The sequence below is a fragment of the Heliangelus exortis genome, chromosome 5, assembly GCF_036169615.1.
Source record: "Heliangelus exortis chromosome 5, bHelExo1.hap1, whole genome shotgun sequence".
NCBI lineage: Eukaryota > Metazoa > Chordata > Aves > Apodiformes > Trochilidae > Heliangelus > Heliangelus exortis.
In genome coordinates, this window is record NC_092426.1 from 21,286,709 (window position 1) to 21,314,108 (window position 27,400).

At 41.7% G+C, this 27,400-nt stretch overlaps 1 protein-coding gene across 11 annotated transcripts in view; it reads right to left on the reverse strand.

Annotated features, from left to right (window-relative positions):
* NRXN3 (neurexin 3) overlaps positions 1-27,400 on the reverse strand; it is a 942,831-nt gene that overhangs the window by 874,163 nt on the left and 41,268 nt on the right. For all 11 annotated transcript variants that reach the window (XR_011726274.1, XM_071745869.1, XM_071745857.1 and 8 more), the window contains exon 2: positions 19,221-20,491. Coding sequence is in view for 10 of the 11 variants with exons in the window: in XM_071745869.1 (XP_071601970.1) it covers positions 19,221-19,929 (709 nt within the window). In the remaining variant the exon portion in view is untranslated. The remainder of the gene's footprint in view (positions 1-19,220; positions 20,492-27,400) is intronic.

Consider the following 27,400-nt stretch of genomic DNA (forward strand, 5'->3'; position numbering starts at 1 on the left):
TGTAACAATACCTAGGCACCTCTGTAGCTGCTTACATTCAAAACTTATGGCTGGAAACATCTATCCTCATTCAGACCTCTCCTCAAGGTGAGAGAGCCTCATCATTTGCACAGCCTTTAAAAATCTAATTGAAAGAGAGTTACATTCCCATGGACAGCTGCTTCCTCATGTTCTAAGTACAACTGAAACTAGCTTCCCATTATAAGCCAAATTTTCTCTTAACTTTAACAAGGACTAAATCAACTGAGGTGACACTTCAGTGGCTGCATTATATCATACCAAGAGGTGTTCTTATAAGCTGGAGATGATGCACACAACAGATCATAAGTATACAGGAGCCAGTTTCTCCAACAGCCTGTCTATTTTGATTGATTTAGACATCAGGAAGGAAAGGCAACTGGATGGATCTCCCTCAATGAAATAATCTCCTGACCAGGAATGCCTTACCTGGATTCACCAACATAGCTACTTATTCTCAAATCTCTCAAATCCATGCAAGGCAATAACGTTAGAAGGTTATCAGGGCATACAGACAATAGGGAGCTCACTGATGATGATGATACTCAACAGTGGGCTTTCCCATGCTGACGACCACAAAAATTGACCTATTTTTGAGCAGTCTTGTGGCTTACACTGAAGTGAACGAGCTATGTGACCCAAGAAGCTAAAACTCTGCTATCTGCTCATAGTACTCAAATCAAGCCCATGAATGTTTCACTTTTGTCTGCATTATCTGCAATACTGACACAGACTGGAAACCAGGGCGTTATGCACGATATGCCACAGAAAAAGAGTACCTCTCTTCCTGTTGAGCAAGAACCTGCACACATGCTGAGTATTTTCAGCTCTGTCTTGTTCTCAGAACATGACCATGACAGCTACCAAAAGCATTTAGTACCCTCAAATCCATTGCAAATTGTGCTACCTCTATTCCTCTCTTATCATGCAAAAAAAATAAAGATGGACAGGAATGAACTTTGGGAATATTCACTATGACATATACAGCACTGAGGATATTCAATAAATAGTAACACAAAGAACAGAAAAAAGAGTTAACACAAGGAGATTTGGGAAAAAAGTGATAAGTAAGCAGAGAGAGGGCTTGTTAAGCCTATGAAGTGGACCAAGCTATAATCTATTTGCTGTAACCAGTCTTGGAATTAATAAAACAAATCCCTTGATAAGTCTGACAGTCTTATTAGAGGATATTAATATTCTCCTCAAAGCAATCTGAAGAAGTGGAGCTGAAGCCACAGAAGCCTGTGACTACCCTAGTCAGGCAAGGACAGAAGGAGCATTGCTTACTTCTACCCAGCCTGCTCTGGGAAGGGTCGGAGGCTGCAGGACAAGGGGGAGACCTGCAAGGAAGAAAACTCCCCACCCCACTTCTGCTGCCAACCAAATCTTACATGTTGCAGGAAGAGAGATGCTGCTCCACTGGGCCAGTTCTGTGCTTTCTAAGCCCTTCCCTGCTCACAGCAGGGAGGATATGCCATACTAATGGCCTCAGAGGCCACCACCTGAGCTCCAAAGAAGCAGCAGCTTGTGCAGCCTTGGAGGGCAAAGCACACTCCTTTGCCTGGTTACACCTGGCACTTACTGATGCCATATGCCAACATTCCTTGTGCTGCATCACAGCACCCCAAGACAGAAATGGCACAGTACATCTACTGCAAGGCACACAGATGTCTCAGAGAAATCAAGAGGTGGCATTTTCCACATTAAAAGGGACCTATAGCAGGCTCCACCCAATAGACCAGATATTATATCTTCAGTATCGTGGTACCTCTTTGCTGGAAGGAATTATCAGCATTTCACCACTGAATGCAACTCACACAATATTTTGCACCTCCCTAGGACTCCTTAGGTTATCTTTACTTGAAAAAAGTGAGGGTAAGCAAAAATTAACCTCCCACTTTCTTTCTCAATACGTATCACAGTGAATAAAGATTAAAATTTAGATTTATTGCAGGAATCAGATTGGATTAATTTGAAACTCAATTCTGTACTGGAGGTCTTGCAGAAGATGCTGTTTTCAGGGAGTTGGTGGTCTTGACAAGACCATGTCTGCTCTACTGAGCCTTGTACTTAGGGCTTGAGAGTCCATACATATTAAGATGTATCTTTATTATTATATCATATCTTTTATTATTTACTTTTTTTGGTGAGCATTCTTACTGAAGTCTGGAAAAATCCCTGCAGACTCTCACTCTCTCTCACTCACCTGCTCCCCAGTGCAGAAAAGCACTAAGGAAAAAACTTCTCAGTAAAGGATACCACAGTGCTAGTTAGCCACCTGGTGCCATCAGGTGCTAAGATTTGTGCTTCAGTATGTCACTCCGGCCAAGGAACCACTCACAGTCTCCTGTTCTAAACATTTATCTCCCTGAATTGCCTACTGATTGAAAATAAAGACCATGATCTTGAAATTTACTTGGTATCTTTCATGTGCTTAGCATGCCTCTGGGTTTGGTATAAGTAAGTATCAACTAATTATTGATTCATTCACTCCAATTTCAATTAGGATGGAGTTAGAGTGTGCCTGTAAAGTGAAAACTATTTATTACACATAAAAATATAAAGCGTATGTTCCTCCATCTTACAATAATCACCTTAAATACAGCATGAGTGATCAGAAAAATGCATCTTTTGCTCTCCTTCCTACATCTACATATCATTTTTAGAGTATGTGTTAGTGGGTTTTATATTCTATGCTATTGCTGTATTTGCTGCAGCAATATATATATTTAAATTAAATAGAAGTCATCAAGAGGTTCTATTGGAAGCACTTGCCTTGTTTATTGTTGAAAGGCGCTGCTTGGAAAAGAGTAACTGCTGACTTAAGTAAATGTGAAACATAATGACAGGAAACAGCTGCGTTCTGCATCTCTCAAAATACTAAATTTTCTTGTGTGAATGTCTAAATGTAAACCTCCAGCCTGCAGCGGGATCCATGCAGATGAAACCTAACTACATATTCACAAGGCAGGGCTGGACTTCATACCCACTGAATTCAGTAGATGCTTCTCTTCACTGAGTGAACTAGGACTGGACCCTTAAAACTACCAGCACCTGCATGAAGATGTTTGGGGTTGTTTTATTCTATACACAACCCCAACAACTTTTGATTAATATGTTAACATAATACATGTAAGATCATACCCAAGACAACATAAAACTGCCAGAGAAGGTGTAAGAAAAAGAGCCATCCCTCTTTTTGGTACTGAAAAAAAAAGTTTTTTTAATTTCTACTCTTTTTTAAATCCGTGAAAAAGAGTGTGTGCAATTAATAGCTCACATCCGTTACACAAAAGACATTTCTGAGCAGTATGAAACTTTTCACCTCCAAGCCACCAGTTCAAATCCACTGAATGTCAATAAAGATTCGAAGTTATTCCCACCTAGCAGTCCCTAAGTGAAAGCAGATGAGTAGAGCCCTCAATAGTCTGAATACAGAAAAGTCACCATCACAATAACTGGCTTTCAACAGTACACCAACATACTGAGCACTGTGTAAACAGAAAGCACAACACCCTCACCAAGAAGACTGCCAAATACACTGACAAAGACTGGCACTAACTGATAACTCACCTGGGTCTTAAGCACAGAAAGAACACAATTTGGTCTCTTGTATTCAAATACAATCACTTTGCTGTAATTTCCATCAGATGCTTGTTGCATGAGTAAAACCAAGTACTTCTCTCTCACAAACTTACCACCCAGGATCCAGATCTAATTGTTCATGCACCAAAAGCACGGAAAAGGAAGATGTCAGAAACAACCTGAAAACTAGTCAGGCTGTCCCAAGGTATCTGTACTTCCATGTCTGTGGTGAGGTTATGGAGACCCACAGACCTCTCATATTACCCAAACAATTCAGAAGCCATAACTGCAGCATGAACCAGGGAAAGCTGTTCAACTTATTCTGACTACACCTTACTTACAGAGTCCACTGTAAGGTGAGTAATCACTCCCATACGTAGAGTTCTATGGAGGAGGGGTTTGGAAGAAGGTACTTCCTTTTCCTCCACAGAGGAATCCAAGTTTGAAAAAAAGAACAGCACAGATAAAGATTTGCAGACAACCACAATGACATGGTAGGAATGAAGATGGGGTTTCCATTATGTAGTTACTAAGTAAGTACTGTCTTTCTGCAATGGTTTGCTGCATGACACAGCTGAAGGAGCTGAAGATAAGTCTGTGTATTAGGGGATATCCACATGAATAAACATTCAAATATAGTACAGTCTAATGCTGCTTCAAAGCAAACCTCAGAAAGCAAACATGAGGGTTCAGGTAGAATTTAAGTCTCTAATGACAAAAAGTCAGTATAATGTAGATCCTGAAAGATTACTAATACTGTTAATACTGATTTTACAACAGCTTTAGCATGTGATACGATGATATTGTGGCAAGGTGAACCCCAAGAAGTGAATATTAATCTAGCGCGTTGCAAGAATGGCACGTGGGAGCCATCGCTTTACCAGGGGTTTGCACAGGCTCAGGCAGCTGTAACAGCTCCTTTTCCTTTTTAAAAATCTTTACTTTGAGAAGTAACTCCTCCTGGATGAGAACTTGTTTTGTTGTATTGTATTGTATTTTGAGGCTTGTATTAAAATCTCCTGAATATGTAAGATGCAAACTGGTTGTCATATTCAGCTGCTCATCTCCCACCTGTCATGGACAGGAGCCACTCAATTAAGAATACTATCTGCAGGTCATTCTGGTATACATCCATGTAAGATGGAAGAAGGGTGGGGGTCCAGCTGGATATATAGACAGGTATGACAAGCTAAACACTGTCATTTGATGAAAGATGATCAGGAAAATCATACCCTTGTACCACCTAATGGATATTAAGCAGTACACATGGGGAAGTAACAGAAAACCACACAGTTGCAAAATTAAGACAATAGAAACGTAGCACAGGCATATGGAGAAGCAGATGGAGCACGTGGTATCTTCCCTAGTAAGTAAGTCTGTCACGAAATACCTGTATTAACAGAATGTACAGAAGAACATTGATATGGACTTGTTCAGAAGCCACCAGTTGCTGTATATCAATAGCCTGGTGAGGAAGCTTGCCAGCTTGGAGGCGTAGAGCAGCAGGGTTAATAATACTGTATCCAGATCCTGGTGATTTCCCAGTGAGAAAACAATTGAGCACATCTCTCTGGCCATCTATTTAATGTAACATTATATGGCCGTATTGCTTATCAGCCCTGCCACAGCAGAACTCTGTAAAACAAGCAGAAACACTATGCAGACCAGCCTGACAACCTTCTATTTCAGGACATTGCTGTAATTTTATCTCCTTCCAAAAGTACGTTACCTACCTCTGTAGACAGTTTAAGTTGGCATCTCTGCCTTACAGTAATATCGGCCTAGAATGGTTGTGACCACTGTCACTGGAACACTCTTTTTCTCCAGGATTAGCCATAAGAAGGTGAGGTGGAAATGTGATTCTCCTTGCTTTTATGATGTGTAGACAGCATATATTGACCCCAGAAACACCCCAGAAGGCAAGAGGCTAAATCTAACAAATAGTATCAGTTCTGCACACCACCATTTCAGAGGCACTGATTCCTTCTTAACAGCATAATACAGTTTAATCCTCACTGATAAATTACTAGAGAAAAGGAAACTAACCAAGAGGAGGATATTGCCTATCAGTCATAATGTCCACAAACTTAATGGCTTGTTATGGGTGAGAGAGAAGCTGTTGTAGGTTCTAGTTACTGGGGAAAGTAGAACACATTTGTACTCTAAATGCTGAATACTTGATGAACCTCACAAAAAGAGCCAGGAAAAAAAAAAAAAAAAAAAAAAAAAAGAAAAGAAAAGAAAAAAACACAAACAAACAGGCTTTGTGTTAGAATCCCCATTCACTCCAAAGTATGCTCTACAGACTGGATGACTGAATGATGGTACACAAGAACTGTGAGACAGCCTTGACCCTGGACTTGTCAGTGGATAAAGGTCCACTTTACCATCCTAAACTTCAGATGGAAGACATTATGAATCTGCTAGGTTCCTTCAAACCAGAACAGGGAAACAACATATTACTTGTTGTAATGCATCATGAGCAAAACCTGTTCCTTCACTCCTACATTATCTCTGGCAGGACTCCCAGAGAAAGTAACACCCACTTCTACTGGGGGCAAGCTTTCTTATGAGTGACACTCTGAAAAGGAATGGGGAAAAACATACATACAAATTTAAACTGGTCAGGTACCTACAGCCATACAGTGATTTACAGAAGAGGATGAAGCTGTCTCCAAAGATTTATTCACTAAACTCTGGAAGTGCTCCTAATCATCATTGCAATTTAAGGTGCATAACATGTGTGGGCTGTATTATTAGTGAAGAAGACAACAGTTACCCTCTAATATCTCACTAAACTTCTTAGCATGATATTCAGGTTGCTAAGAAGGTAAAATCTATGGATCCGAGAATTGCATTCACTTCAATTCAGTGACTAAAAGGAGGAACTGGACACTGACAGAAAGAATTGGAAACCCTTCCCCACTCATTTTGCACTTCTTATTACTTAACTGATGGCAAAGAGCTCTGGCATGGTCAAAAGGACCTATTTATTACCATAGTAATTTAGATTGGACCATGTGACATCCTGTAAGCTATACTTGATGTCTTGATCTTCAGAGTCTCTGAACTCTTAAGAACACCTTCTGAGCACTCAACAGCACCTCTTTATACCCTGGGGTCTGCATGATGATACTACACCAGATGACAAGGATCAAACAGGTCTTTTGTTAGTGTGCATTAGCACTGCTTTGTCACTAGATCTACTCTTCACAGTCTTTCTCCACACCTATAGGGAAAGACATACTCTACTGTCTCAACTGTAGTGCAGACCACCTTTTACTCACTCCAGAAAGCTCAGCAGTGCAGTCTCATGACACACATTTGGTTGGTTGGTTTTGGTTGGTTTTGCTGGATAACGGCCAACTTTGGGCTATTCCTTACAAGGTTTGAGGCAGAACCTTGGCAACTACCTTGGAAATACAGGATCTGTCTCCAGTACCAATGATGTTCAAGACAACATTGGCACTGTTGCCTCAGCAGATGAATAGCATCAGCTCTGGCTGTTTTCTGTCTGCTATCTTTTTCACACTATTCCTTGCTATGTGTTATAGAAGGTCCTGAATGAAGCCACTTCTGCTCAGTTAAGAGCAGAAGGCTAGAGTTTGTCTCCAAGAGGGCCTTCAAAGACTGTTCCAGCAGATGGAGCTTTTACCTCATGTCTTGCAATTTACACATTCTTGTGGAGAACGACAGTCAGGCATCTGCTCCTTTCTGAGATTTCCACACACTGAAGAGATGCCTGTTGTGTCCAACTCATATAACAATTAATCCTGGAAAATACAGAGTGCTTAAAGCTGGCAGAGCTTTGAACCCCAAAGGGGTCAGGAGGAGTCAGTACCAACAGACAGAAGCAATTCATACCAAATGGTCTAAAGGGATAACAGAGATGAAGATTTTCTCAGAAACCACTTTAGCTTGAGTGTTTTAGCCATATCCCACTATCCAGTTCCCTGTCATAAGGCCTGGAGGGAAATGAAAGAAGGTCACAGCATCTTTACATCATCCTGATAAAGCAAAAGGATACTCAAAGCTCCTGCAACTCCTCTAATTTCATTAATGTGGAACGTGTAGACCAAATAGGATCAATAGTGACATCTGAAGACCTAGAAAGACTTCAGTCCCCAAAGCCAAGAGCAGAGGAATGAGAAGAAAATACTGTTGTAGGAAAAGAGCAGGTGTTCTTACACCCATCAAGGTTCTTGGGACACATTTAATGATGATGGCTAGGAAGGTATGAGGAGGGTCTCTCTGATATCAGCTGGTCAATTCCAGCAAAAGAATCAACTGTACAGGAAGGAGATTTAGAGCACTCTCAGCAGATGCTCAGGGAACAGATCCACAAATGATGTTGATGTTCAGTTAGCTGGAGATGAGTACTAAGAATGCAAATGTGAAAATATAGATTTACCTTCCAACTGGGTGCCTTGAAGGCTGATCAGTTTTCCATGCTTGGGCAGCCCTCCCACCTCAAACACACAGCACGACTGGGTTCTCCCTGACTGACTCACTGGCTTTTCCTCTAATTGCAGAGCCCAACACGCAGCCTCCCAGAGCACTGCCTCAGAGAGACTGCTTTGCATGCCAGTGCCAGCATGCAAAAACTGGCCTGGCCAGTCACAACTGGAAAACTCTTCTTCTGCCAGCCTTGATCATCTTGACAGTTCTACTTTCTCTTCACATCATCTGTCATCTCTCTCACTCCATTTCCTCTTCCTGGAAACAGCCTCCTCCATCTACCATATTAGGGTTGGGGTCAAAAGAAAGGAGGATCAACGCCATAGTCAGAGCACTATCTCTCCCTTCCTAATACCAACAGAGCTGATGAGCCCAACAGAGCCAGGGTGAAGCCTGCAATGAACAATTAGGCTGCAGGAACATCAGCAGAACCATAAGAAACTACAAAATCAACCCATCATACTTCTGCTCTGAGGAAGGAACAGCTGGAGTGTTGGTGTCTAGGTGTGATTTGGCTTATGAAGGAGTGCTAGTAAGATTTAAGGAAAAGATTCATATAGTTACAGCTCTGGGTAGGACTCTCCAACCATCTATCATTGCTCTAACAATAACTCTCAGTCTGGACTTCCCACTCTCTCTTCTGAGAGTATCTTGGGATCCATTTTGACACCACTACCAACAAATGTCACTCCTGATCTTAGCATTGACTATCACTTCAGATCTGTTTTCTTCTAGCCTAGTTCTGCCCTTGAGTTTTATTACAGATCTGAAGAAATTCCAGACTTTACCACACCAACAATTAAGTTTTTTTGTGCACTGCACTAAAATAATCCATAAGTAGTGCTTACATTGTCTAATAATTTAATTTAAACAATGTCTGTAATAAATGCCTGTTCAAAACTATCAGTAATACTCCTGAGCACAGAAGTCCTACCCACACTTATGTATGCTATGCAGTAAACCAGATTATCTGCTGGAAGACAATATAGTTAAATGTAGTATGTCATGATTACACAGAAAATAAGAGAGCACTTTCAGGCTAATGAGCTTCTACTCAAGCCATCTCATTTTGTTATTGCTTCCAGAATAAGCACAAGGTCATCATGTCCCATCTGCCACCCACTTCATTTCACACAGAACTTTCTGCTCACTTGGGTGCCTCTGGTTTCCTGTTTGCAAAACTTTATTTTCAAGAGCAATACTAAAAATGGGACATATTGGAACTATTTTCAGTGCCTAAAGAAGAGACTTTTGGGCAAACACAGACTCTTCTAAAATGTTCTTTTTAAGCTGCTCAAAGAGAGCAGAGATAAAAAGCCCAGGTCTTGTCAGAAATCCATTTTTCTGTATGATCTTTTCTCGAACAAACAAAACAAAGAAGCCCAATTCAAAACTCTTCTGTCTCCATCTCATATGAACAACCTTCTATAAACTCTGATCTATAGCTCAGCTAGAAGCCCAACATGAGAGTCCTTCCTTCAGTGGTTTGTTGAAGTCACTCCACTCTGGAGCAAAGCCTCTGGTAAAACTCACTGTCTATATTGACAAAAAAAGCTGTGCAGGAAAAGAAAGGTATGCAAGAGCACGACATTGGCAAATTTGAAGAAATGCAGAGAGGAGGGAAGATGTTACCCCATAACACATTCCTCTGTCACCTTTCATCCAAAATTATGTTCAGTAAAACATTCAAAGACTTGGAATTAATGTTTCATTTTGGCATCATGTGTAACTATATAGATCTCTCTACTGGAAACATTTAAAGGAACTGGATCTTCTCTGTTTTGAAAAGTGACACTGAAGAGCACATAAACTACAGATGGCTAAACCTTTTGTTTTACAAATGTATTTTTACCTCATAGCTGACTGTAAACCAACACTAAACAGAGAAATCCATAAAGCATAGCCCAAATAGTGCAGCACAGTGGCAAGAGGTAGGGAACAAGCTTGTTCAAGATGGCTTCATCTGACAAGTTATGAAACAACAGCCACAAAGGGCAGAACTTCCTGGGTATGGCCAATCCATACTACCAGAAAGAATAAAAAGATATTTTTCTTTGAATTTAAATCAGTTGAAATTTTACAAGATTCACTAAAATTCAAACCCCCATTCTTAGCTTTACAGTCAATGCAAACTGAAGTATTTTGCAGCTTTTCCAGCACACTTGGCTCAAACTAGAGAAATTACTATATTGTTTAATACTTAGGATTTAGCGTTCTGGATTCCTACCCCACCTGAGGCAGATCCTGACTCAATACCCTTCAATAATTCACATTCTGCTTGCCTCTCAGTTTTGCCTTCAGTAAAATGGAGATAACAGGCATTTCACAGTGTAGTAGAGTGATGTGAAGGCTGACTGATTTATCAGTAGTTGTGAGATGCTTAGGAATGCTCTGATGAAATGTGCCACATGTATGCACAATTTATTATTAACCTGACAGCATTTTAGCTCTTATATTTTCCTGCCTTGCACACAATACAAGTGCAGGTTGCCTGAAGCACATTTGATTGGATGCCATGTGGCATTTTGATTGTAGCAGGTACTACCATTTAATTCTGAAATTCACAACTTTACATCACATTAAAGCGGTATTTTTGCAATTAGTTTTTCTTCTTCGTTCAGGTTTTTTTAAAAAAAGAACATTTGAAGGGTTTTAACCACTGAAATTATTAAAGGTGGACATAAGGAAGGAAAGAATCTCAAACAGAAATGTGCTCCTCCATCCAAATCCTTGGAGGTGAAAAAGGATGGAAATAAACACAATCAGAAGGTAAAATAATCAAAATTGCTATTGAGAAGTTCAAACCAGCCACAAGGCTCCAAGGCACCTGAATCACTTTATAAAATGGAACCTAAAAGTACTATTTTTTAAAAACTGACCAGGTCAACAAATTCTAAATACATTTGGGTCTAGTTCTAAGTTAAGCACATCTTTCATCAGTATGAATAAGGCTTTGCCTGAATAAAGAACATTTGGTGTGTGAGGTTAATTTTCACTTGAATACTATTTATATGACCAGCAGTTCAAGAAAACATTTTATACAATCCTGTGTACATTTGATGTGTTTTCTACAGGCCAGCTCATTAATGAGACTGTCTGCAATTTCAGGTAGTTCACGTGTTCCCACTGCAGCACAGCGAGCTATTTACAAAGAGAAACCAACTGGGCTACTTTAAGGCTAGAAACTAAAACAGATGAAACCTAAATTTTGTTTCTCACCCAGACCTAAGAAGTGGCTTAAATTTTTTGAGTCAGCTTTCCAACAGCAACATTTTGTCAAGCAACCAAGTAGAAACTTAATTAATTTCACCTCTGCAAGAAAACCAGTGGAGACTGTTACAAACGCCTCAAAACAGTGAGATATAGATTCATAGATTTTTAGGGCCAGAGAGAGCATTAAATAGACCTAGAACAAAGTGGTGACCTCCTCTGTAAGTGGTAACAGGGCTATAATTAAACACCATTGACAAATGAGGTCTGAAATCACAGCCAATTGTTCTCCCGAGAGGATCTGCTACTTAGTACTTTGGTTTAACTATCTTTTGCCTCAGGCAAACTGGGAGTCACCACAGTGGCAATGGCAATGACAGGGAAAACACCCCAGAGCTCGCTAATGGCTGTCATGCCATTCTAGTGGAGTTCCCATGCGATTTTCATACACAGAGCCTTGGTCGCACCGTCCAAATCTCATGTTTAACCACCTACATTTCAAAGAGCATTTCTTGCACAAAGAGGTATTTGTTATGCTCTTCTTTGGGAATGCCTACTGTCCAGTCCTCAGGTCCAGCTACATTGAAAACTACTTAGATTCAATCCAACACACTAAAAAGCAAAAGACCAAACTGCTGAAAACCCCAGCCTGTCAAATCAGCAGCTCTGGTTCTTCTATAAATTCATGCAGCTGTTTTCCTTTCACTGTCACACTGCTCAGAGATGGCACTGTTCAATCACACTGGCACATGTGAGAAGTCAAATGCAGAATAACTTAAGTCCTGTCCACCCAAGATCATTCCTTGGTCCCTTCCTTTAGTGGAGCTTTTGACAAACAGCAGTACCTACAGATCTGTCACTTCCAAAGAACTCAGACGACAACAGTGCTTCAAGATACTCTTCCCTCCTGGGAAGTTTCAAAGGGCACCAATCTGACTTGTTGCCCCCTTACCTGTGCTCCAGGCTGCACTCCTTGTTTGTCAGCTGGAAATCTGTTCTTCTCTCTGGTCCAGTCTAACCTGTGCTTAGGTGTCATTTTGCTTCCATTTCTGAGCTCAACAGTTCCCACAGCTGTAGCACAGATGGGTTTTCATTAGATCTTTTTACACAGCTTAGGAACCCTTCCTTAAAACACTTCAACATTTCTGTGATACATTGCAGCTCATCAGCAGTAGATCCACGTTAGAGACAATGTTTATAATACTAAATAAAATAAGGAAATAATTTCTACATATTGTACTATAAACACTATTAAAATACAGAGATTCTTTCAAATAAAAATACACTACTTTCTCTGCTGACTGTCATCAAAATCAAGATTTTTTTTTTTTTTTCTAAACATTTTTATTTGAACAAGACCACCATTTCTCACGAGGAAAACATTGCCAACCTATCTTATTCTGATGTCTTAGTTGGTCAAAATGTTGCTTCACATGTCCTTCATTTGAACATGCCACAAAATAGGGCAGTCAAAAAACAGTCTGCCTTGCAGACACGCTGCCTACATCAGCCTACACCTTTCTCAGCCCTTGGGCTGCTTTGCAACCAGCTGACAGTTCTTGGACCTGTTCATGGACCAAAGGAGATCAAATGCTTTGCTCTACAGTGTGGGTTTACAAATGGCAGTGACACTGTCTGCAATGAAGGATTGTGGGAGAAACACACACACACATACACCCAAAAGTCACATTGCTGTCTCTGGACAGCAATAACATGGCAGTTGTCTTGATTTCTACAGGGAGATAAAGAAGCTTTGCTATCCAACAAGTTCAAAGTGGGTCAGCAAAAGAACAAGAGGTAAAGTGAAATCAGAAATTGGCCCAGGACAGGTTGGCCTCTCTAGCATTTCATTAAATGGATTACCACCTTCTCCCACACCTGGGAGTGCTCAGGTCGACGTGCAGAGGTTCATCTTCTCCTAGCAGTGCCAGAGTTTGCTGGGCAGACACGCTCCTCCTCCACTTCTTTCCCTGTAGCTTTGTTGAGGCATTTCCAGCATCCTGAAGGTACCTGGGAGGATTATCTCTTTCCATTTTTCACCAAGACTTTACAAAAATTACCCTGTAGCAAACGACCTGCACACCTCCATCCTGGAATGAGGATGAAAGTGAGGCTGCAGCATGTGCTGTCTTGCTTGGGGCTATATTTACTGCTGATTGACCTCCATGACAGGATGCCTAGCTCAGCAGAAACCTGGACAGTAATAATAGATGAACTCTTTTTCCTATTGTGTTTTGGTGTGGTTTGTTTTGAGGTTTTTTTTAGGACAAAACCAAAGGAAAATAAACCTTCCTTCCAAAACCAAATTATGGCCTGACCCTAAGTTGGAAATTATAAATTTCTGGCTCCGATTACTTTCATAATTACTATTAATTACTTTTATTTAAATGTTTTTATTTAGTAATACCCAAAAATTCCTGTTTAGATACCAGTTGTGCACACTTTTGGGACAGAGCTCGAGCCAGCAGGCTGGTCTATGGGCTTACAGAGAAAGCTGGTATCCAAACTTCAGACACATTTAATCCTCCAGTTCACTCAGCCCATTTCAATCTACTCTTTGCAATAGCCAAGAACTGTTCTCTTTTACCATCAGGCAGGTAAAATGAAAACAGAACAGCTGCTGTAAACATCTTACGAGAACTATGGCTTACTCTGTTTTAAAGCAACATTTCATCCTGGTTTTATCCCCACCTCCTCCTTGCCAACAAATTGTTTTCACTCTTCACCAGTTCCACCTCACACCAAATGATGATCTCCCTTGTAACCAGCCACAATTTGCTTCATTTGAGCAGAGATGTCCAAACTTTGCCTAACTGAAGGCTATAACTTGTCTGTTGCCTGAGGTCTGCAGCTGATCTGCAATCAAGCAGAAAAGGATTGTAGTCTCATGGTCATCTATAATACAGAAGAGTGAAACAAGAAGAACACAGCTGTCAGCATGTGTTGCAGCTGGATTGTTTGAATCAATGGCACACTCCATACAGGGGGCCTATAATCTCCCTGTGGCTCCCCTGCATTAAAAGCAGGGGAGGGTACAAAGCAAGTGCAGCTAGGTTTGAAGCTGCAGGCAGTCCATGCTCAGTGAGGGAAAATAGGTCCTAGGCCATTTCTGTGAAGGGCTACATAGTATCTACATTTAATTTCTGTGGCTCCTGCTCGGTTTTAGTATTTATTATTAAGAATAACAAATGGTGCTTAAACGGCACTTTGGAGTTTCAAAGCACTTTATAAACATTAATTAACATCTTAACACATCATCTTTCTCTGGTGCTCATCTGGCAGTGCATCAAAAATTACAACTGACTGGATTTACTATTTAAATACAACCAAAGGAATCGCGAAGAATGAGCAAGAGAAAGAGATAGGGAAAACCAAATTGTGCAAAATGAAGTCACAAGCAGGGCTCCCACCAGGTTTCTCCACAATGGCCAGAACTGTAGCATAAGAAGTGGCATTAAAAAAGCAGACTTGACCCTTTCATATTTACTCCATAGCCCTTGGAGACCATGAATTCTAGAGTTTTGCACCAGTGAGTGAAGATCTGGGCCTATCAAAGTGTGACCCAGAACTGCTGCTGTCCAGAACAGCAGAGCACAAGAACAAGTGGAGGGTCTGCAGCTGTTTATTGCTGGTGAATTCAACAATGACAAATTCATATTCATCTATCAAAGAATATGCAAGTGGAAGCAAATATTATGGTCATGTTCATTTGTTTCTGATTACAAAATTTATGTAAATGTCTATGCAAATTTAAGTGTACCCATCAGATTCATGGCAAAGTTCCAAATTAGCCCTTAGTCTTGCTAAGTTTGGGGTGGCTGGCAGGGGGGGCTGCAAGTGAGGCTGGGCAGTCCCTTTAGATGCAGCCAAAGCTGGGCTGCTCCAAAGGGGCAGGTGGAGGATAAATTTGCAGTAACTTATCACTTTAAAGGAAGAAGAGAGGCTATAGAAAAATCTGCTCCCGCTGCCGTTAAAAGTGTGATAATTACAGAGCTACGGGCTCCTCTGTTATTCAGCAGGCAGCATCCCCAGGAAATCTTACTCTGTAATCAAGGGAAGAGGTGCAATCAGGCCCCTATTCAGGCTTCGTTTAGAAACAGCCCCTGCAGGCAACACAAAGGCGCTTTGTGAAGCTGGTGATCACTGCAACATCTTGGTTCTGCAACTACAAGCAAAGCTAATGTGATTTCTAAGCACATCTTCTGTTCACCTTTCCTCCTGAAGTCCAGAAGGGGCCTAGGGAGACCTGGGCCAAAATACACTTGTACGTGTAATTTTGCACTGACACTGTCCATATCAGTGGACTCACTCTCTACATTGCAATGTCGGAGGAAAAGAGAATTTCTTGCACTCTAAGAAAGAGGGTGTGATCCTGAATAAGCAGAACAGAACGTTCTCATCTGACCGCTACAGCAGCACAGTTTTCAAAATTTGCATGGGGCAGGTTTTGTTTGGGCTTTTTGTTTCAAGCTACATAAATGCATCTGTGCTGCTCAGATCCTACAGGAACCTCATTCTCTTGGCAGCAGCCTGATCCCACAAAGACTGATGAGGCTTATTAGAGGGGAAGGTGTCTCTAACTTCAGTTTTCATGTCTAATGCCATTGCCCAGAAACGTACAAATTAACTGCTACTCAAATCAGCCATCCTTTGTACCCTACATAGCTGTCAGATTCAGCGAACCAGTTTACTCCAACAAAATTAGCATCACATTTTATTCAATTCAGTCAAACCTTCCAAATTGTGCACACATTTGCACTTCCACTGCATACACTCAAACACAGAAATCGTTCTTCTCATTGACCAGCAATGACCAGCTCAGCTACCCGTCTGGGAAAGTACCATGATTTACACAATCCTGGTAACTCTGGGTGCATGTTAAGTGCCAAAAATGTTTATGCACATCAGGGGCATGTACTGGACAGCACTTAGCTTTGTCTCGGTATGGAGTAATGGTTGTTCTCTGGTGAGGTTTAACTATAATTGGAATTCTACTTTGTGTCACAGTAGACCCTAGTACTGTAAATGGAGCTTCATTCCATCACAGTACAGGATCAGCAGGTTTCACTCTGTATTTATTTCTTATTTATCTGGCCACAGAATAAATGAGTTTGCTGTGGTTTTACCATTTTACCATCTGCAGACATAGGTATCAGTCAATAGCCAAGTAATGGCCTGGACATTGTCAAGACAAGTCATTATTAGAAAGGTACATATTGCATTTAGCTGTTCAAACAGAAGTTGTTATTGATTGGATCCCATCAGTTCCCAGTAAAAGAGCCAACTCCGGTGATAAAATGAAAATACGCACACAGACTACAGACTAGTAAATACTGTAATGGAGTTGAGGATCCCCTCCCAAGAGGGAGTTGTTGATATCCAGTTGAAAGAGCATGTCTTTTTAAAAAATGACACTGTGAATAAAATAATCATGTTACTTCTGCAAATATCTAGAAGCAGGATAAGGAAACAAAACAATATGGAACAGTTCTGACAATAATCATCTCAATCCCTCAGAGAAAAAACACAAACCCACAAGTTATTTAATAGCCAATTAAGCTACAGGTAAGAAGGACGTGCATCCATTTGCCATTCCTACCATATCAGGCTGTTTATCAGTGAAGGTTCTGCCGCACTCACAGAATTGAAAGAAAGTATCTTTGGAGTTAGCTACATTTTCCAAAATCAGGTAAAACAGCTATACTGAACTTGATCGTGTTTTGTTTCCATGCCACTTTTCTTTACCTGCTTGTTTCCACTTGCAAAACAGCTTTTCTTCTGTTTTTGCCCTTCTTTTCATAGTCTGTGCAGGCACTGTAAACATTTTTGGGTGACATCATTTAACACACAGAAATCACCCCTGTTGCAGCATAACAAAGGCAGAACACAAGGTGGATTATAAAATTCTGACAGAAATCAAATATAGACCATGAAGTAATATGAGAGAAAACTGAAGAACCAAATAAGGTAATGACTGTTTGTGGAAATCTTAGCATTGGAAAAGTTCTCTGAACAGCACCTTTGGTGTGAGTGAGCAGACGGCAGCTCACAGTGAGTTAAAAATGTTTACTAAAAAAGGTACATCATGACAAACTTCTTTGCTCACCCTTAATTAGAAGGTTGGGCTGGAAACTGATGAATCACTATAGGAAACAAACAGCAATGGTGACGCATGGCTTCAAAAGATAACAATAGCACTGCTTGATCCGAGATGTCTACAACAGAAATACCCCTGGATTTGTTAGAAGACGGTTTTGATATTGATCCACCCACCAAGGAAATGCAGGAATTCCACCACTCTCACGATTGCCCCACAGGTCCATGAAAGCCTCACTCACTGTCAGCATTTCACAAGACATTCACTGAAAACTGTACACTATCAATGTCTTAGGCAGGTTCTCGTGGAGTCTAGATCTATAAGGTCAGCAGCTGAAAGAGGCTTATTTCTTTGTTTCAGGATCCACATTCCTAGGTGGCTCTTGCAACATTTCATCACCCAAAACTGGCAATTATACATGAGGGGTGTTTGTTCTGTAAGTATATGAGGATTAGGCCTATCAGCCAAGCTACTGAAGCGCCTGGTCACTGAGCCTGCAGGCTCTTCAGCTCCTCGTAACACATGGTTCAAGGACAGAAAATAGTTCTGGCACATTATTGGGTTGGACCTGATCAGTATGGAGCAAGTAGCCAGGAAGAATTCAGGTACTGAACATTTCATAGGTTCACTTCTCCTATCTAATGATCACATGCTGTTACTGAAATATTTTGAAAATAAGCCAAATTTTGTTATTATTAATAGCGTCTTAAAATGAATGCACATATGGATGTCATGTTTATCTTCAAACCTTCCATTCCTATACAAACATGTTTGCTTCTTCGTTTGGATTGTAAGCATAGAGCTGTATTTACATAGTATGTATGTAGGGTTTTGCTTATATATCAACCAACAGCATAGGGATTTTATTTTCAGCACTTCTCACACTCTACGTATTAAATTCTGGTTAATCTATTTTCATTGCCAAAAGAAGCAAACAAACATTAGTTATGATATTATTGCAAGTATTTCTATTTTGACAAAATTTCAGGGGTTTTTTTTCCTTGAGATGGGACACTGCTTGCCAAGGTTTCATCTTTGGCTTAAGCTCAAACTGTTATGTTTAAACGCAAATATCATTAAAAACACTGGGATTTCCAGTGCATATCTTGCATATACTGAGTTAATCTCAATCACACTGCTAAAGACAAAGGAAAAAACCCTGGAATACATTTCATCATGTGGTTTGCATGACTTAATGCTTTTGGACTCAAATTTTAAAGGAGGGTATGAAACAACGTAGAAAACACTCAGAGCTCTCTTCCCTTTGGAATACTGAGATTGTTAAGCAGGTCCCAAAGCAATTTCATCAAGGATGCTAAAACAATCAAGGTGCCATTCAGTGATGAGCATGCAGCCAACTGAAGGGGAACACAAGGCTTCCACAGACTAGAAACAGATAATATGAAAGACAGCCTAACTTTTGCAGTGTCCTGTTGATCAGCTATGCTAGCCATCCAGCCATCCATATGTGGTTCCTGTTTACCCACACTTCACTCAATTCTCAGGGATGCAGAGTAGTGGAATTCACCCAGATAGCTAAGATAATTTCTTACCGCTGCTTTTACGAACACTAACATAGGGTACTTCTGTATTTACCAATTTATGTTCTCTACCCTTATCAATAAGTTGCTGACAAAAATCTGCCCATGCAACAGATGCATCCTCCTTTCAGAAAGGCACTTCTTGCAGTTGCTCATACCCTCCAGCTACTCCCATTTCATTAGTTCCACGTGGAATTCAATTCCTCAGGTAGCTACCAGCAGGGACAAGAGCTCAGTCATAGCCCTGCTAAGTGATAAATGAACAATCTGGATTTTGTAAAGATCAGCAGGAATCAAGGAAATATTCTTACCTTCAGAACACAGTTTGCCAGCATATCCAGTGGCTGAGCAGTCACAGTGTGGCTCACCATCCAGGAGGAAGCAAGTGCCACCATTTTCACAGGGGTTTTCTGCGCATCGCCCTTCCATTTCCAGTCGCACCCCTTGACTGCCCAGGAGCTGCGGCTCAGAGTTGCCGTATTTCAGATCCAGGATAAATCCTTGAAATGGAGGCTCACTCAGAACACCATCAAGAGTCAAGGCAGCAGGACGGATGTCCAGTGGGACTCCACCAACAAAAAGGTCACTGACAATGTTCATATACTGGCGCTGTGGACGCACCTCACCTGGCTTGGCTTCACCATCCAGTACCAGCACTGTCCGAAGGTGATTGCGGCTGACCATCAGGAAGTGCCAGTTGCTGTCGTTGACCTGCTTGTCTGTGATAACCGTAGTCTCTGCACAGTCCACGCTGAACTGGAGCTGGATGCGCCCATCAACAAGGGACAGACAGAGGAAGTCACAGACACCACCATCATCAAAGTAGAGGAGCAGCCCAGCAGAGACATTGGTCTTGAATTGGAAGCTGAGTTCACTCCTACTGCTGGCATCCCAGCGGAGGTAGCGGGCCCACTGATTGGGAATTCCCATGAACTCCAGACCCAAACAGAGACCCAGCAAGGAGCCCAGCAGCAAACTCATCTTCAAGGTGAAGTAAATGGAGTGCAGAGTGAAGCCCATTGTTTCAAGAATCTGTGCTTCCCAAGGAGAAAACCAAAAGCCACACCACTGGGAGGAGAACCCCAGCAGTCAACAACAAACGTTAAATCCAACTGGAAGAGGAGAAGAGCTCAGAGAGTGACAGAAAGTGAAGGAGAGTGAGTGAGAAGTGAGACAGCAAGTGCAAGTGATCAAGAGGGAATGTCTCCTCACCAAGAAAAGATCTCAATTATCCTTTAGGATCCAGAGGCTTCTAACTCAGAAGTACAGGGTAGTTGAAGTGACTTCTCCAGCCAGTGTACTTTTGTCAAGGGCAAAATAACCCAGAGTGATTTGTTTTGGTAGAACACAAAGGTGACACTTGTTCCAGGAAAAAGAAAACACAGACCTGAAGCACAAGCCTCAAATTCTGATTTCCTAGAAGTGGTAACAATATTGACAGAGGTGGCAGTCAGATGAAGGAGAGGCTGAATTCATAAAGCATGTGATCCTCAAGAGGACAAAAATAAAGTCAATCTTCATGATGCACTGGTGGCTACCCAGCCCATAATTCACTGCTTGACACTCTCAGAGCTTACAGGACCTGGGAGTCAAGAGAAGAAAATAAAGGAAAAGGTTAGTCCTGCTACTCACCATATCTTTACCATGAGGCTTATTAACATCTTGTCCAGTAACTCATTTACATTTCTTGATACTGTAGCCACTTCTTCAGGCCTGTAGCTCACTACACAGTCCTTTGCGCAGCAAAGGGCACCCAGTCCTCAAAAAAAATGAAGGACTCACCATGTGATCTGCACACACCACAGCACTGAGCAACGTAAAAATACACCAAATTACTTAACTCCTTTGATAGATGCAATCTCATTGACTTTGCTGAAAGAAGCTTAAGCTTTCCCAGCAACAATTTTCTTTCAATGAAAAGGCCTGGGGCAAAGACCAGAGCTTCCTAGACTACTGAAGTTGATACAGGACAAGAGAAGGCAGCATCTAAACTTCCCATTCCACCACTTTCGTTATGCTTCCTAGCACACCAAGCAAGCATTAGAGAAGGCAGCCATGCTGTCACCTGGCATGCAATAGCTGTTTTTACTTTACACATCTTGCACACTTCAGAGACTCTAACAGGGACCCCTGCAACCTGGAAATATGTCCTATGCAAATTATATATGGCAACCTGCAGCTTCTATGACAGGATTCTTGTAGCTTAAGTGGTAAGAATAGTCTAAGAGCTTCACCACTAACCCTGGTCTAGATGTTTAGCAAAAAGGCTAAATTCAGCCCTAGCTAACACCAAGTAAGTCAAACTGCCTTCAATAAGCAGCAGTCACACCTGTTAACACTGGGATTTAATTCACTTCTACCTATTCCTATGTGGGTGGTGGATGCGTGGTGCCTCTGGTAGGAGGATATTTTAACATGACAAGTAGAGAGCAAAAAGGCAGACTCATTCTTTGAAAACTTTGCTTAAAAAGAAAGTAAGACTTCCATTACCACAGATGCTTATTCACAGAGATAACTTTGGCCTGAGAACAACTGAGTTCTGAGAATGGCTAACATTAGCACAGATACAAAGCAGGAAAGGAGGTGATGGGAATCCGGGCCTTCACTCACATGAACACAGATTTCACAAGCTGGGTCACAAATATTGTGAGACAGCAATTGCTTGGGAAAAGTGTTTTGTGTTCCAGACAATGAGAGTTCCTGGGGCTGCTGTTGCTCCCAGCAGATAACTTTCAACCCCAGCATCCACCTTGATCTAAAGGAGGATGCGCACAGACACTCCAGAAATGAGCAGTGCAGAAAGTTTCTGTTTGGCAAGGGCAGAGGTTGAGCCAAAGAAGAATCATGGTGGGGAGAGCTTACATAATCACAAGGATCTGCAGAAGCCATAAGTCTCCAGAGCTGTCAGCCTGGCAGATTTAGCCAGCATGAAAAACATGTCACTCAGAAAACAAGGCATCAATTAAAGGAAAATCTGAGAGTTGGAAAGAAATCTGAGCTTTCAGTGCCCAGTGGAAACCATGCCTGTTCCCTGCAGCTGCCTGAGTGGAGCTTGTTAGCTAAACTGCTATAAACACAGATAAAATCAAGTCAAAACCAGAGGGAAGATAATTCCTTTTAATTGTTAACAGCTTGGCTCAGGAGAACGAAAAGAGGAAAAAGGTGTTAGGAGACATGTAAAATGAAAAAAACCCCACAGATCCAAGTGCTCAAATCATCTGTTTTCCCAATAATCATGAAGTTGGCTCGGTTCATGGGTTTTTTGGGGGATTTTGAAAACCAGCTGGAAAAAAAAAATGTGGCTCTTGTCCATTTACCTCTCTCTTCTGTGCTCCCTAGTGGCTCCACTAAAATAGCCTATGATTTATGGAGAAGGAGAACAGAGTGAGAGGGAAGTAAAAGAGAAAGTGATGACCCAAGCCTGGAATTATTGATGAGATGGGAATAGGAATATAATAATGTGTGTACATTACCCAGCAATGTGCTCCCAGCAGTTCACAGTTCCCTGGAACATTTACCACCACCATAGCAAAATTCACTGCTCCATCAGACAGCTTTGTGCTCATCCTGAGCTGGGGAGGAAGGCAAGCCCAGTGTGGCACTAACCACCTATGGAGACCCAATCTAGAGGGGCTCTCGTTGCAGGTTTTGATTCTTCTGGGTAGGGTGGGTTGCACTATCTGCATCAGAAGTAGCCCTCAGCCTTACTACTCTTCTCCCCGTTTTAGAAAACTAACTCTTTGAGAACCAGTGAAAGATACTGTAAACCACATCAGCAAGTGTGAGCACTCTATAGAACAGCACAGATGAGATGTGTATGTCCCTGTACAGCCCAAATGCCTCTCCAAAAAGCCTACTAATTTCTCCCAGCCCCAGGCTGCTGAAACCTTGTTTTACACACACAAAGAAATCTCAGTCTCCATGGGTGGCTTCAATCTTTGGGGATATTTCAAAGTCACAGAAAAGGCTACCTTTGTGGTACAGATTTCTGTAACATCAATACATGTTCATTAAGAGAGGACAAAGGCCACAGTTAACAAGGAAAAAAACAGACAGAAATCACAGACACATAGAACAGTAGGGGTTGGAAGGGACCTCTGGAGATCAACTAGGCCAGGCCCCCTGCTAAACCAGGTTCACTTAAAGCAGGTCACCTAGAGCAGGATCATGTCCAGGTGGGTTCTGCGTATCTCCACAGAAGGAGAACCTTTCTGAGCAACCTGGCTAAGCAGTTAAACAGAAATAGCACTGCTGACTGAGGGAAGCCAGGGCAATCCCTCCCTATCTGTTTTGTCTGGGACAAGCCAAGGCAATTCCTTGCTAGATATTTTGAAATAAGACTGTGCCAATTCTCCTAAAAATGGGGAAGAAGACACAAAAAGTATGAAATATAGGTGTCACTTCTGGGTGCTTCATTGCCTTTCAGACACAGCAGCTCAGGTTTTTGGGAAGGCTGCTTGCACCCAGCCACTAGCAGGCTGAGGCCATCTGAGGCTTCTCCAGAGCTCTGTCAGCACTCGTCAGTCCTGATGCATGGCACTTCCTGCTATTTCAGTTTTATGCCTCACGTGGTTCATGCTGTGAGAGCACACCTCACCACACATTAGCAGGGTCTTCCAAAAAAGCCCAGAAGACCCAATGTCCTTTTTAGCAGTGGCCAGGATCTCAATTCCAACCTTGAGAGTAAATCCTGACACAACAAATCTGTGCCTCACACATTCCCCACAGTGATCCTCCAAGACATACTGAGAATGAATAATTTTTTGCTCTTACTGTTTTATTTTTAGCATAAGTACTACCCAAGCAGCTTCATGCAGCACATTGCTACCATAGCAATGTATTACAGTTTGGGACAGTAACTACAGAATCCCATAGTATTTTCTTACATGTTTTAACTCTGAGAAATCTCAAACTTTGACATAGCATGACCACATCTGACAAAAGACTTCATGGTGGACACCACGTCTTCCAGTCATGAACTAAAAACACCCCTGTATCAATTCCACCTGTTGCTCACACGGAAAATAACAATAAATATTTTTATGGGGGAGTTTTTTGGCTTACTGTAATTTAGCAGCATGAAACAAGACAGTCAGCCTGATGTGATCTGCTCTTCAACAAACCACCAGGTGAGGTCTTTGCAGAGCTTTTTAAATACTTGCTACCCTGGAGACATGGGAGAGCCAGCCAGTTATCTCCACTGCACCTCCAGAAACATAAACCACCCTCCCAGCCAGTTGCAGAGCTGAGACAGTGAGGAAACTGCACACTGAATAGACAGTTCAGCATCTTGCGCAACAAACAAAAAACCAAACAAAACCTGCTGTAGAAAACACACCAACTTACACTATTGAAACATCCCAAGGCTGATAGAGCTGCACAATATCCCAAGATGGGGAAGGGAGGCAGTCCTGCCACAGCGCTGTAGGCAAGTGCTACCTAAGCACCACATACCTTTCCAAACTTTATAGAAGCAGATTAATGCCAGGTCAGAGCCATATGCTCAGCAGCCCATGGAGAAGGGTCTTACCCTTGCTTTGGAGTGGCTCTCAACTGCTTATCAGCTGTATGTGGAGAGTGAATGACATTATCTAATTACCAACTAATTTCCATAATTACCAACTGGCACATGCTGTATGCAGGGTTAATATCTTTGCAAACATCTCACAACACACCTGCTTAGGAAAGAGGATGAGAAACTGGCCACAGTGCTGCTCCACAGCTTATTCACCCAGCTACACAGAAAGGTTGCAGATGTCACTTCCTACCCTCCATCCTCCACTACCTCCCTCTCTCACTATTTGCTTGGGGATGGAGTTTTTTATATTTGAAAGTGTAATTTTCAGCTATTCCTAGTGCAGAAAAACCAGAGGGAGATGAAGCCAAGGACAGGCTGTGTTCCCTCACAAAACCCTGACAGTGCAAGCCTACGGAAGTCCTGCTACTCCACTTGAGGATGCAAGACAAAACCTCACTGACACACTGATGAGAAGGGTTTACATTCCCCCTTTCTCCCTCCTCCTTCCACAACCAGTACTATTAATTACACTATACTTTGTGTGAAGGGAAAAGCATACATTGGTCACCTACAATCCATGTATTTATACCCCATGTGAACTCAACATCGTCCTCACCTTCACTGGGAAAAAAGCAAAATCCAATGTTAAAGTTTTATTTCCCAGGTCTCATTGAAGCAGAGGAGTTTCAGGAAGAAGTAAACAGGACCCTAATCTGACTCTGCATCCATGTGTATTCCTGCAGTCAGCCTAAAGCACAGCAATCAGATCATTACAGCTCCACGACATATGCTGCTTGAAGTGATCCAGTGACATTAGCAATCAATAACCAATATTAAAAGCCAAGATTGCCAGTGGCAGAAAAATGGAGGATTAATAGTATTTATTCTGTCTTCACACATCCAGTTCTCTAGTAAGCAACAGGCTTCGAGTGTAGATCTCCACAAAGACTCCTACCTCTTAATCAGAAATCTTTCTGCCTGGTCTATCCCCAGTTGAATTGTGGCCAAAAAAGAGGAGGGAAAATATTAAAAGAAAAAATACCTTCCAATGAAAAATGCAGATGTGAACCCTTGAGTTGCAACTGTTGCTGGGAAAAAAAGAAAAAGATAAAAAAAAAAAACAAAAAAAAACCAAACCACAAAAATCATCCCATCACACAGCCTCCTAAGCAATGATGCATGGTGAGATGTTAACAGAGAACTGAGAGAAGACAGAGACTTTGAAATTCAAGAGATTAAAGAAAACTACATGGATTAGTTATTTTTTTATTCTTCTAACAGCATTTGCATCTCGGCTATGAATGTGGACACTGACATCATCACGTTACTGGGATAGAGAGGATTATGAGGTGGTGCCAGGTGCCAATGGACCTGAGTTGAAAGAACAAGGCTGAAGATAGAAGCAGACACCTATTCTATGATTCTATGATGCTGTTACCTGGAGAGAGTTTGGTAGCACTACACTGCTTGCAGCTGTCAGGGACAAGGCAAGATGGAACCTCCCTAGGGAAGAGGCTGCAAGTGCAATTGGAAATGGGGGCTTTGCTTGCAAGAAGTTGAGCACACTAAGGTTTTGCTGAAGTTGACATACATAAAGTTGGGATACATACTAGTATGTGACTGGCTGCAGAGAGAGAAGCAGAAGAGGAAACTGAGAGATTTAGGGCTTTATCTTAAATGTAGAAATAAATGTGAGCATGAAGGCCAGCATCTTAAAATTGGGTATGACACAGAGCACTTGGTGACCTCTTTTGGATGGTTTCCAAGGAAATACCATTCATGCTAGTCTCACATCACTGTGAAAACAGCATGTGCCTTTGCCCCATCCAAAGCCCCAGAAGTATTCTCCTATGTTCTTTCATTCTTCCTATCACTGATACACCTTGCAGGCTTAGCCTTTCCCTTCTTGAAAGCAGATATAAAGTTGGGTCAGTTCTCCTTGTCTGAATTAGCATAGAGCTCCCAAGGAGACAGTGGCAAAAAACATATCAAAGCAAAAAACCAAGAAAACAAGGTCTAGGGTTGCAATCCAAGAGTGTCCTTGAATCTGACTGGTTAAACTCCTTTCTTCCTGTCCTCAGTTCTCATCTGAGGAGGGCAAGCACTACTATTTATTACAAGTCCACTCTTGGAGCTCAAGTCCAAAAACAGTGTAATACCCAAACTAGATACCTGTGCATGGGGGAGCTGAGCTCACACACACAAGACAGCTGAATTGCCATAGCAGCTTCAGTAAGTGATATGAGCAAGCTGATAAGATGCTCAGTTCAACAGCATGCAAGGCACAATGGCAGCTCAGCCTCACACTTCAGAGCTATTAGGCTGGGGAGCCATTTGAATACCGGAAGAGTTAATATTTTATCATAAAATCATAGAATCACAGAATTGGCTGGGTTGGAAGGGACCTCAGAGATCATCAAGTCCAACCCTTGATCCACTACCGCTGCAGTTACCAGACCATGGCACTGAGTGCCACATCCAGTCTCTTTTTAAATATCTCCAGGGATGGAGAATCCACTACTTTCCTGGGCAGCCCATTCCAATGTCTGATCACCCTCTCCGTAAAGAAATTCTTTCTAATGTCCAACCTAAACCTCCCCTGGCACAACTTGAGACCATGCCCTCAATTACCCTTCAAGATTCTCACCTCCTGAGCCTATTTAAACGAACTTAATTCAGAACTAAAGCTCTACAAAATCTGTGCTGGAAGAAGAAGAGTTAAAAAAGCCACAAGGAACAGTGTGACTCCCTTAAACACACCCTACCAGAGGAGGCCATGTAGTCTACTACAGTGACCTTTAACTAGCCTACCTAGTCCAATCTCAGCATGAATGCAATTTACAGACCATTTCAGCTTTGCAGCTTTCTTAACACAAAGAAGAAAAATCAAAACCCAAGCACAATAGAAAAGAAAGAAAGAGAAAATAACCCTGCAGAGCAATCATGTCTGGGGCTGCTCTGATGGCTTTCTAT